This window comes from Mesitornis unicolor, unplaced genomic scaffold, assembly GCF_000695765.1.
Source record: "Mesitornis unicolor isolate BGI_N332 unplaced genomic scaffold, ASM69576v1 scaffold3758, whole genome shotgun sequence".
Lineage (NCBI taxonomy): Eukaryota > Metazoa > Chordata > Aves > Mesitornithiformes > Mesitornithidae > Mesitornis > Mesitornis unicolor.
Genome location: NW_010200968.1, coordinates 706 through 12,762, shown reverse-complemented (window position 1 = coordinate 12,762; position 12,057 = coordinate 706). Strand labels below are relative to the sequence as shown.

The 12,057-nt window shown below is 48.4% G+C and overlaps 2 protein-coding genes across 2 annotated transcripts; both read right to left on the bottom strand.

Annotated features, from left to right (window-relative positions):
• Positions 1 to 3,058: 3,058 nt before the first annotated feature.
• On the bottom strand, positions 3,059 to 6,628 carry LOC104544897 (cytoskeleton-associated protein 5-like; the record flags this gene model as incomplete). Its single annotated transcript, XM_010189899.1, is given in 2 exon segments — positions 3,059 to 3,559; positions 3,561 to 6,628. Coding segments are annotated over 2 exon segments (3,569 nt in total), but the record flags the coding sequence as incomplete, so codon positions are not given.
• Positions 6,629 to 11,303: 4,675 nt separating this feature from the next.
• Positions 11,304 to 11,814, bottom strand: SST (somatostatin; the record flags this gene model as incomplete). Its single annotated transcript, XM_010189898.1, has 1 exon — positions 11,304 to 11,814. A coding segment is annotated over one exon (213 nt), but the record flags the coding sequence as incomplete, so codon positions are not given.
• Between the last annotated feature and the right edge of the window lie 243 nt (positions 11,815 to 12,057).

Genomic DNA, 12,057 nt, shown 5'->3' with positions numbered 1-12,057 from the left:
TGTGGTTGCGTCAGCACTAGAGACTGAATGACTGATACCAGCAATTTTTACAGCTTGAGAGGAGAGAAATATGTGAAGGGGATTTAATTTAGCTTCAATATTGTGTCTTCATCTTCAAGACTCTACAAGAAAATGACACCAAAAGGTTATTTTACAACGAGAGGAGAAAGAATTAGCCTGAGAGAAGGAGAGATCACCAAGCTGGCTTTCTAATACCAGTTCATTACAGAGAACACATTTGCACAACCGCTTCACTGCCGCTGTTAATTTAACCCTGGATGATTAAAAGTCATAATTGCACCATTTTAAATAGATGTCCACTATCTAGATTATTATATTTTTAATTAGAGTGGCTCTGTCGAATGCTTTTATTCCTCAGATTGATTTGTTTATACTGCATTTATTTATCATTCATTGATCTCCCTGACCCTGCCATCTCTCGAGCATGCAGCTTGGTCCAGCAAATGGCAGAGGACCAAGCCAGGAAAGAGCAAAAGGTACCAGGTCAGCTCTCCCTTATGAGCTCTTTGCAGTTCTCCTTCCTCGCCTCCCGACCCAGGCGCTCTTTTGCTCTTCCCCGGGGCTGTGGGGGAGGATGAGCAGCCTCCAGCCTGTCTGGGAGGCAGGATAGCGGAAAATTGAGTTGCCATCCAGCAAAATTCAGGATGTGGTGCTTGCATGACCATCCCAGGACCCATTCTTTAACCATTGCTTCCTGCTCCTCTGTTTCTGGAGGACTCTCTGCAAATGTAAAATTTCCCTGGCAGAAGGCACAATTTCTTGGCAGGCTGGGTTACATGTGCTGGAAATGGCTCTTCCAAGGGCACAGGACTCAGTGCAGAGCATATTTCTAAGCCTTGCTCTCTTTCTTATCACCACCTAAATGTGACTCTTTGGTAAAATCCAGAATAAGCACCCAGACACGTGCTGGACCATGATACCCTGTTGCACGCTGCTCTCTGCCAGGGGCAGAAAGGAATCATAGAGAAGAAACTGTAGAGGCTTCAGCCATCTTCTAATTGTGAATCCTCCAGCTAACCAGCCAGAAAATAAAGCAGAAACTAGATATGGATGTACCAGAGCCTGATTTCACAGGTACTGGAGCAGCCCCTGGGCAGGTGCAGCACTGGAAGAATGGGATAGATGGGGGGTGGCCATGACTTTGTAGCAGCATTAGAGAGAATTATAGTCAAACAAGTCATTTTGACCATTCAGAAAGGGTAATTACACTTTGAAATCTCTGGGCTGTATTTTTCTTGTTGGCCAATAATCACTTTGTGCATTCCTTTTTTTCTTATTTTAATTAAAAATATTGGTTTGCCATGTTCACCAGGCGGCTGCCTCGCTCTGCCTGAGTACAAAAGCTTAATAACATTTTGTAATTGGCTGAATTGTCTATTAGTAAATAAGCCTTGTAGTTCAGTGTGCAGCCTTGGAGTGCTTACTGACACAAAGCTGAGGACTCCCACCTTCAGGAACTTACAGGCAGGAGGGGTGTTAAATCAAAATCAAGGTGGTTTTACATGAGAATGGCAGCGTGCTTTTTGGGAAGCATGGAAGGGATGTGCTGGGATGAGGCATTGGCATTCTGCAGTTGTCTACAGCAGCTCTGCCCTCTTGAACTTTTTCAGTCTGACAAGTGGGAGTGGGTTTATAAAACTATGTCTTATTGATTTTACCAAAGAGGAAACAGAAACTTGTACAAACCACTTTCCCTAATGAATTTCTTATTGCAGCCTTTGGTAGGCTCATTCTGCAACTGATGGTCATCATGGAGAAAGGCAGAGATGTTGTGTGAAAGCCCTGATCTCTTCAGGCAGCTCCTGGTTGGGAACCAAGGCACTGATGGTCTGATACTTTACTAATCGTGAATGTTTTGACTGCTGGAAAATCCCATCTCGGAAAGACCCCTGTGGGCAGGGTCAACACCTCAACTAGTTCTCTGCCCTGTGGCCTGGCTAGATTGGAGTGCTCTGGGTTCAGTTTTGCCCCAAGGCATCAGTCTCACCCACCTAATTTTTTTAAAGACTAAAAAGTTGTGCTGTGGCATGGAAACATGAAGACTTGGAGCTCTGGAAGCACTCTTCCCTTCACCTGGGATGCACATCTCCTGGTCTTAAGACCTATCTCCTCTTTGGCTTTGGAAAGGGCAGGAATCCGCACTTCTTTCTATTTACCTGCACTAGTTTGGGGAAGGGATCAGCCTCCTCATGCTCACCCAAGGAGCCCATAACCTGGAGAGACACCTCCCTAGGTATGGACACGCTTTTCATGCTCTCCAGCCAAGTACCTGAGCACCCTGTGCTCTTCTGAACAACAGCAACAGAGACATCAACCAAAAACCGGGACAGGCTCTTGTGGGCTGCATTCGGTGCAGAGATAACACACCCAGTATTCATGCTGCAGGGGTTTTTTAAAATTGGTTTGTGGTTCATGTCATTGTCCCGTTGATGTGTTGGCTGGTTCTGAGGTCCTGGTGCTATTTCTGCTGGTGGTTCTTCATGCCCCCAGGGGACATCACTGTTGTGCAGCCCTGGAAAGGAGGGAGAAGCGTGACATTAGCATCCTTCGAGGGGAGTTGACTGGCAGGGACCCTGCCATGGGCTGTCTTGCTCTCAAGGCTGTGTTGATGCTGCTGGTGAATAATGGGATTTTCAGGTCGCAGGATGGCATCACTGCCTTCCCCTTTATGGTCCCCCCGGGATCCTTGTTGATCCAAGGCGAGATGCTTCCACATCAGGGAACATGCTCAGAGGAGGAGGAAAAAAACACTCTCTGGTCTCCTATTCTGTCCTAATGATGGCCAGGCTTTGCTTCTCTAGGAAAGACTTCAACTTACTCTTGGGCCATTTTTACCTACATTCATATAACTCCTATAAACCCTCCCTCAAACTCTCCTTGGACCAGATTTTCTAAAAGATGCTCTTCAAACCTCACCTGCTTTGTCCTTTGCAACCCTGTGAGCTGCCTAGGGGACCTCTGCCCCTGCTCCCACAGCTGTTTCGTTCTCCCCCCGCTTGGCAGTGGGACTGATTGTCTTTCGGAGATAAGCTTCCACCTCAGAGCCAGCTGCATCCTGGATAGGCTGAGGTGGTCCAGGATCCTCACTCCTTTCAGCTTGTACAAGTTGTGCAGCAGAGTTTTCAGGATCTGCAGCAGGAGTTTGTTTGTGTGCTGTCTTGTTTTTTCCTTTGAAGCAGCCTTCATGACCATGTGGGCCTGCAGCAGGATTTCATCCAGGTTGACGGTGCCAATGGTGCTTGGGAGAAGCTGTGTGGTTCTCCACAGGCTCTTGGCCAGCAGGTCAGAAAACTTCTCTGGGCTGTCCTCAGCAGTCAGACTGCCTTGGAGCAGCATCAGCAAGGCACAGAAAACCCTTGTCTGGTTAGTTTTTCACACTCTCTTAATGAGGACAGTGATGGACTGCAAGAGCTTCTGATCTTCCTCTAGGTCTCTGTCCAGGAAGTCTAGTATTAAGGTAAAGAGGTTGTTCATTACATCCTTAAGCACTTCCACTGAGGCCTCCTGAGCCAGTTTTTCCTTCTGGAAGACAGTTACAGGCCTGGATGACACAGTTACATTGCAGAATGATTTGTTCCTTCCCCCATTTCTTATCTGCTTCTGTTTGCTGGTTGATAAACTCGAGTGATTGAAAGCTGGCTATGAGGAACTCATTAATGTGCCCAGACATAGCTTCTACATTGTTCTTCTCTCTCAGGATCACCTCTATTTCTTTCATTGCCTGGTTGCTGGTATAAATATCACCACTAGTAATGTGACAAATAAGGGAATTAATGGTGAAGGTAATATAATGACACGTTTCATCAGCATTTGAGGAGATATTCAGGGTCTGGAACTCAGGGATCGTTTCTAACTGAATGATATCCTTCAGTCTAAGGAGACTATGTTTTCTGGAGGCTGGCCTGCTTGATGGCACACCTACACGTGGAGGCAGTGTCGGGTGAGCCATGTCCCTCATATTGAAGTTTCCTCCTTGAGGGCAGGGGGGTTCTAGCTTTGAAGGTTCATCTCCTGCACGCTGACAGCTGACTTCAGATCTTGTGTTTGGATCACGCTGAGATTTCTCACTGAAACCCTTTGCTGAAGAAACTCTTGACCTGCTGGCTTCCTGTTTTGCAATCTGTCCCAGGATTCTCATATGTTCTTCAGGAAGATCCCCAACCATTTTGAACAGGGCTTCCCCATGAGTTTTGCAAGCTGTGACCATAATACTTAGAGCAGCATGATGAACAGCACTGTCTTGGTCTCCAAGGAAGGAAGCTATCCTCCTCAAGGCTTTGCTAGAGCTCAGCTCACATACATCCAGGCCATAGGTTTCAAGGAGATAACCCATCTCCAGCAGGCAGCCTTCCTGCTGCTTAGTGTTATTGGACTTAATGCCTTTCATGAGGAAGCCAAACACCTTCTTAGCTGGATACACCAGGCACATCCTCCTCAGGGTGGCATGCACCAATTTAAGAATAGTTTTCCTTGGATCCCCCATCTTCAGGACCAGATATGGGAGGAAGGAAAAGGCCTCATTGTCCATCAGCTGGAACTTTCCTTGGATCAGCAGGGTTAGCAGCAGGTTGAGGTAATCTAGGCTCTTGATGAGCACCAATGTGTTGGTGTCAAAGAAACGCAGAGTGGGCCATTTCAGGATCAGGTCCAGGCAGCTGATAACTGCTTCCCTCTCTGTCTCCAAGTGCCTGGCCATGATGGCCAAGGCTTTGATGTGGTGCCGGAAGCTGAAGTGGAACATCTCCGTCTGGAAGATGCTCATCTGAGCTTTCAACTGCTCCACGTACTGCTCACTGGGAGCAGCAAAGTCCCACTGCAGCACTTTGCCGCATTTCTCATCCTTCATTCTCTGTTCTTTCCCCTTGGGGACAACGAAGAAGATAGGCCCCAGATTGCTGACTCCATCGTCCAGAATGGAGTTAATTTGTGCTTTTCCCTTGGCTGCACCTGCGTCTTTCAGGACCACTTCTCCTGACTCGAGGTCCTTGGGGCCCTGCTCCTCCCCTCTGCTGATTTTGGGTGTTGACACTTGTGAAGATAAGGCTGTTGCTGCGGGTGATGTGGGGAAAACAGAGGGAAAAGCAGTCACAGTGGTGACCCTGGGGTGTCTGGAAAGTGACATAGCAGAAGCAGTGGACTGAGCTGATGGACTGTCATTGGCATGCTCTTGTATTGCAAATATGTGATCCTTTGCAGCTGCCTTCAGCTTGCTGGTGGCTTCAGTCATCTTCTCCAAGGCGAGGTGCATCATGAAGAAAGGCAGGACCACCTGCGAGGCTGTCTGCACATCCCTGTCGGTGTCCTGCAGGGACAGGTGAGGCACACACTGAAGCAGGTCCGAGGGAGCTGACTTGAGGGTTGGCAGCTGCTCAGCCAGCCATTGCTCCAGCTCTTGCTTCTGCAAAGGCTTTTCCTCACCCAGACCTTCCAATATGTCCTGCCCATCCAGCCACTCTGATATATTGATCTGTGCATCCCAGGCGTTCATGGCAGCCAAGGCAGCAGCTCTTGTGCTGCTCTTGCTTTCCCTGAACAGAGCAATTAGGGGAAAGCCCAAGTCCTTCATGTGCTGCTTGACATTTGAACCCATGGCTGTGGACAGTTGCTGGAGGACCCTCAGGGCCATCCGCACCAGGGTGGGGTTTGGGTTACAAAGACAGGCCTTCAGGGCTCTTGGGAGCTCTCCTCTGTTTGGTTGGATGAACCCGGCATCCTGAAGGATGCATGTAAGCTCTTCCAGGCCCTCTCTCTGGATGGTCCAGTTCTTCTCCTGCAGCTTTGACACCAACGCTGGTGTGATCCTGTCACCAATGTCTATGGCTTCAGTCCTCCTCTGCTCCCCTGGGTCCTCCTGGGCCCTCTCATCCAGACATGGCTTGGGGTTGGCGCGACTGGGAATTGGTGGGACCTGTCCATGCAGCCTCTCTAGCTCAGCATCTATCTGGGTAAGAAGGGGCAGCTCTTCACTCCTGATCAGTGCTATCAGTGAGTCTCCCATGTACAGGTAGATCATCCCCAGCAAGGTGATGGCTGATTTCTGCACACCCGAGTGAGCAGCACCACGAGCGAACTTCAGGGTATTGACCAGTGCCTTGGCCTCCATCCCTGCAAAGCCAAACTCTAGAATTGCATTTGACAGCCAGTCCAAGATCTTGCAATGGTTCCTGCAATGGTTGTACTGTGAGAAGGCCAATGACAAAGCTGTCTTTGCAGTCCAAGGCAATGAACATGCCTCTGCTATAGCTGTCAGGGCTTCTTGAGCACAGCTGCCGCAGAGCCCATCTCCTACCATTTCTACCACACTTTCCAGGACAATTTGAACAGATGTTCTGGAGAAGTCCCCTTTCTGGGCTAGCAAGGTGCTGGTGTGAAGTTTCTTCTGCCTCACCTGGTGCTTCACTTCCTTGTGTCCTTGCGACAGCAGTCTTAGCAAGGCTTGGCATGGTATCTCACTTTTCTTCATCTCCTCCACAGTCTTCTGAAGGGTATCCATGCTGGAAATCCTCTCTTTCCAATCACTGCTTTCCAAATGCTGGATGCAGCTTTCAGGGAGAACAGCGGCTGCCTTTTCCTCACAATCTTCTGCTGAGAGCTTTGGTTCAAACATGTTGCCTGTGCCTAATTTTCCTGTTGGCCCTGTCCTTCCAGGGATGGTGGGGTTTCCTTCCAAGGACCCTAAACCAGTAGCAAGAGAGTATTACTGGGTGTCCCTGCTGCCAGGCCCTGCGTAGAGGGTGGTGATATTAGGGCAATGGTGGTGTCCCGTTGCCACAAGCAGTTACTGGGGATGCTGAGGCTCCGAGGTTCAGGACCACTTCTTGCAGTAGGAGCAGAAGATATCAGCACAGATGATGCTGCATTCAAGGCGTGGATATTCGAGTGGTGGAAGATATGATCTCCTGCAGCGTGGATCGCCCACATTTGGGACGTGGTGACTGCCACATGTTGTGCCAAAGTGCCACCACCACGGGCCAACTGGTTGCTTGAGTCTTTAACTGGACATGGCTCTTCCTCCCTCTGCCCTTGCCATTGCTGCTCAGACTGTGAAATCCGGAAGAGCTGAGTGAAGAAGGAGTTGTTTTGGATCCAGAACAACAACAACAACAAATGCTTGGGGGAGAAGATTTGCGTGGAAGCCATATCTTACAGGTTGCCATTCTGACAAATCCCACTGGATTTAACCCTCAATAGAACGGTTCACTTACTTCCATGTTATTTCTCTTTCTTCTAACCTGTTAAAAATTGGCAAATCTGACATGAGAAATGCCCTTTAGAAATTAAAAGCAGGAACTTGGAGGGGAAAAATGCCCATGCTGCAGCACTACCTGCATCCTCACATGGCTCTGGCCCCCAGAAAGTGCTGCTCCATGGAAAGCCCCCCTTTGCAGGACCCCTCCTTCAGCCCATCTCCCTGAGAGAGGTGGTAGCCAGAGCTCGGACAGCCACTGGCACAGAGAACATGCATCCTAATAATCTGCTTTTGCAGATACAGCCCCAAAATGGGACAATCTGTGCTCTTTGGCTCTCTCTGCTGGCTGCAGTGTACCCCATCGTGCCCAGCGGTGTCCCCCCACATCGCGGCCTTTGGGGAGCAGATTGGGACACAGGGAAAGAAAGGTTGGGTTTGAGCATCTGGGAAGGGTCACAAACTCAGACAAGCAGAAGAAGTACAATAGGGAAGAAAAGAGGCGGATGTCAAGATTTACAAATGTGACAGCCAGTTTCCAGAGGGGATCCTTTTTCCTTCCTTAAATCCCAGTCCCCAGCTGAAGGAGAGATTTTTTTTCCTTGAAGGCAGAGCACCAAGCTGTGTCAGGGAGCAAATGCTCTACCTCAGGGCATGGCAGCACCAGGATTATTGCTGGGCAAAATGTGTGAATTTCAATGCATAATTTTATGCTTTTTCAAAGAATCTCTCCATAGGAAATGCTGGAGACCTTCATTACATTCATTTTGTTAATTGAATGACCAGGTGAGTTTCTTTGTCAGATGATGCTGGAAATACTAGCTCATGGCACAAACTGGCATTTACACTGTATATATGTGAGAAAAAGTGAACTTGGTGATGTTTTTGTGACTTTGTTAATTTTTTTTGTGTTCTACAAGTTGTTTATGGGGTAAATCTCCTAAGACTGGGATCCAAAAAGTCTTCTGAGGCACTCACAGCAGCTGGCCAAGCAGCTATTCTCAGAAGTGCAATTAGGTGTTGACAAAAAGTAACAAATAATCCCCTAATAAAACAAAGGCAAAGGGGAAGAAAATGCTCAGTGTAGGTGAGTTTTATTGCATTATTCTGGTGAGAAGCTGTCGGAGAGTCAGAAGGTGTTCAGAGAGCAGAGAGTACAGTCTGTTCCTTTATCATAATAACTTTTATTGCCTAGGTATAGCTTTTCTCACCCTGGTCAATAAACATCCTGCTGCTTTGCTTTCAGAAAATTAGGACTCTATTTCAGCAGCGAGCGCTTCTTGACAGACACCCGGTGCTGACCTGTACATGGGCTGGGTCTTGCTCCGATGCTCCCCAGAGGAGCTGAGACGATGAAAGGGAGGAAGATTCCTGTGGTGAGAGCAGAGATGCGGGAATCTGGGATGCTCCTGGTGATGGGTCCAGGCTCTTGGTCTTTTCCACAGAGCCAAAAGGAGTCAACTGGGGCCCAAGCGGACCCAGGCTATGAAATCTGGACCCCCACAAGTGTTTCCTCTGCACCACAGCCAGGATGACTTCAAGCTATCTGTCACCAACAAGCCTTCTGGGCCAAGGAACACTTTGCCTTTTTTACCAATTCGGTAAAATAGATAAATAAATAAAAAATCATGGTCTGTTTGCTAGAGTGAATGTCCCCCCTCGGCATTGTTAGTCGGAGAGTTTGCTGCTGGGGATGGCTGAGAAGCTCATCACTGACTTCTCATGTGTGTTTCCAGGCCTTGTACAATGTTTTCTGGTTTTCATTCAAAGCAACTCTTCAGACAGCCATTTCAAGCCCTTTTATGTGGTTCCTCATGGACATTTCCCTGCACTGCCCCTGATGAATCACCAGGCTGAAGGTACCTGATTGCGTGGGGATTGATCTGGGTCTGTCCGTGACACTGAGTGTGAGCAGGGAGATGAATCAGCTGTGTAAGGGTCATCTCAGCCCCTCACCTCCCTCAGGGCCGTGCTGAGGCTGCTCCTCCATGGATCCGCAGCTGTGAGCTGCAGAGAGCATCGTTTGGAAACCTCTCACAAAAACTTCTCTTCCCTTGGGCAGCGCTGGCCTGTGGGACCTGTCCGTGCCAATGTGCCCATCCCAGATCCAGCCTTGCCCAACCTGGGACACTGCTTCATGGCTGTGTGGCCAGGGGTTAAATATAGCCCTTTAATCTTGTTACCTCTTAATTCCCACCTATCAAACCATAAATCATTGTCTTTCTAGCTCTGCAGGGCCAAATAATCTCTTGCATTGCATTTGCATGGCTCCTGGGATTGCTGGTGCTGCCACAGTGCAATTAAATACAGTGACACTGCCCTGGGAGCCATCTCCCCAATGTAAAGAGCAAATTTGTCTTTCTGCCTCTGAATGAGGAACATTTGCACACCCCTCCACCAGTATATCTTCATTAAGCTTCGCAGGAGCTGCCGCGACATGACTCCATGCTGAAACAGGCTTGTGGAACACCTCATCTTTAATTCGTGGGACGCATCCGTCTTTGTGCTGGGTCTCACTCCAGCAATCAGCAGGATTAAGATCCGTTCAGAAGCACAGGCTGAGCATGGTGACCAAGAGGAAAAGCCTCGGGCAAGTAGGGGTCTATTTATATCCCATGAAAGATGGGATTGGTGCACAAGGATATTCAAACCTCTGGCACTGCCACCCCCTTTCTGCTCCTGTAGCTGCTATCTCGAGGCTGTCTCAGCATTGAGGAATTCGCTGCTTTTTGAAAACTAAGAGGAACCTCAGTCAAGAGCAGCCAGGGTTGGGGAGGTCTCAGCTTTACCAAATTCCCTAAAATCTGCTCCCTTGATGATGCAAAGGAATCAGATATGAGCTCTCTCCTCCACACTTTGAAATGGGGTCCTGTTCTCACCCCCTCTGCTCGTAGGGCTGGGAAATTATCTATGTGACTTGCGCTTTGCAAATATCTTTTTGTAGGCTTCCCCCGCAAAAGTGCCAGTCCTGCCCCTCTCCTGGAGGTGAGTTAATCCTGCACCCGACACTGAAATCCAGGGTGTTCCCTGTGTGCCAGGGCTCTCCCAACGTCCCCCCTACAGGACCATCTCACCAGCACACTCCAAAACCTGTCACTCTGACAAGAGAGGAGGAGAGGAAGCTCCAGGAGCCATCAAGAGCGATGTCCCACAGAGCATGGACCAGAGGCAACAAAACATCCTCTCTGCTGGGGAATCCACCTCCATGAGGGTGGTGCTCAGCCCTCCACGCATCAACATCTCTAAGTTCCCCCATTTTTTGCCTTTCCTTCACATGCGATGTCTACAAAATGTTCATTACCTTTAATCCTAAATGATTGATTTCTCATCAGTGGTACCGGTCCCCTGTGCAGGATGCTCTACAGCTCTGATTCACCCATGATTGCATGTCACAAGAAAGGGAAAAGACTGCAAAAGCACAAAGAATTTCTCTTCCATTGAGATAATATTTTTTTTTTCCTAGATGCTTGCTTCTACCTTACCGGCTCTTTTAAGATGGCCTTTAATGACGATGTAGTGGGTAGGGAAACGGCTGTAACCAGTTTATTATATACAAAGGGGTTGATAGCACAGGGTTAACATCTCAGCTTTACAGGGATGCGAAACCTTCCCCTTCACAGCAGAACAAAGGAAAACTTTCCGAAGGGATGCCAGAAGCAGCGTTTGTCAGGGATGTTGCAAGGAATAAAATAGGTAAGAAAACTTTTTAGTGTTTGCGGCTGAGGAAGGAATGAGGTTTGTGTGAAGTAAGGTTGTACTGGGAACCGCTTTTATCAGTCCCACGGCTTGGAACACACACAGCTGGGATTTACAGTGATGCCTCTGGTGATGGGTGTAAAACCTCTGCGCTGTGGATTTGACTCAGCTACAGTTACAGGGATTCACTACCTAAAATACCATTGTGTCTCCAGGTCCCTTAGAAAGACCACAGCAAAAAAAAACCCCAACCCAAAACCCTGTAAGATATATTGTGTGTATGTGCATATGCATGCGTGTGGATGCTGTTTGCTGCTGCTGCCCTGAGACGGGTGGCGTTTCGAAGACAAGCAGCCCAAAATGTGACTTAGGTTTTTTCATTGACCACCAAATCTCAGCATCACTGTTTGAAACATAAACTTTATTGCAACAAAGAATTAAAAATAGTACATCTGAAAGAGTGCATGTCATTAAAGAACTAGTCAGAAATCACAACTCAAGCAAATTGTGTACAATTGGAACAGAAAGTTTTATTAAAACAACTGGAAATCAAACGCAAATTTTCCTTGTTTCTTTAATTTCACCATAACCGTGGATTGTGTATTTACAGTCTTCGCCTCTCATGGTGAAGTTTCTGCTTGGGGTGGGGGGCTAGGAAGAAGACAGGGATGGAAGGGGAGGAAAGGTGGGTTCAAAAGCTAACAGGATGTGAACGTTTTCCAGAAGAAGTTCTTGCAGCCTGCTTTGCGTTCCCGGGGTGCCAGAGCGGGGTTTGAGTTGGCTGAGCGCTCCAGCTCCAGTCTCACCTCGTCCTGCTCAGCCCCTCGGGACAAGTCCTCAGACTCCAGGGCTTCATTTTCTGTCTGGCTTGGCTCTGAGAGCAGTTCTGCCAAAAAGTACTTGGCCAGTTCCTTGGGAAAGAAGAAAGAGAGAGACCACAATTACTCCTTGGCTTCTGGGGGCTCACTGCTCTGTCCCTCTAGAACACCTTTGTGTCCAGATTAGAGATGTGCAGGGCTCTGGAGGAGAAAGGGACCCTTGCTTCGCAAATTGCTCAGCCCAACAGTTGCTATGCAGCAGCTGCACCTAAGAAATCAAGCGCAGCAGAAGAGCCCTGACATCTACCTGGCGTGGGGAAGAGAGCTCTGTCCTGG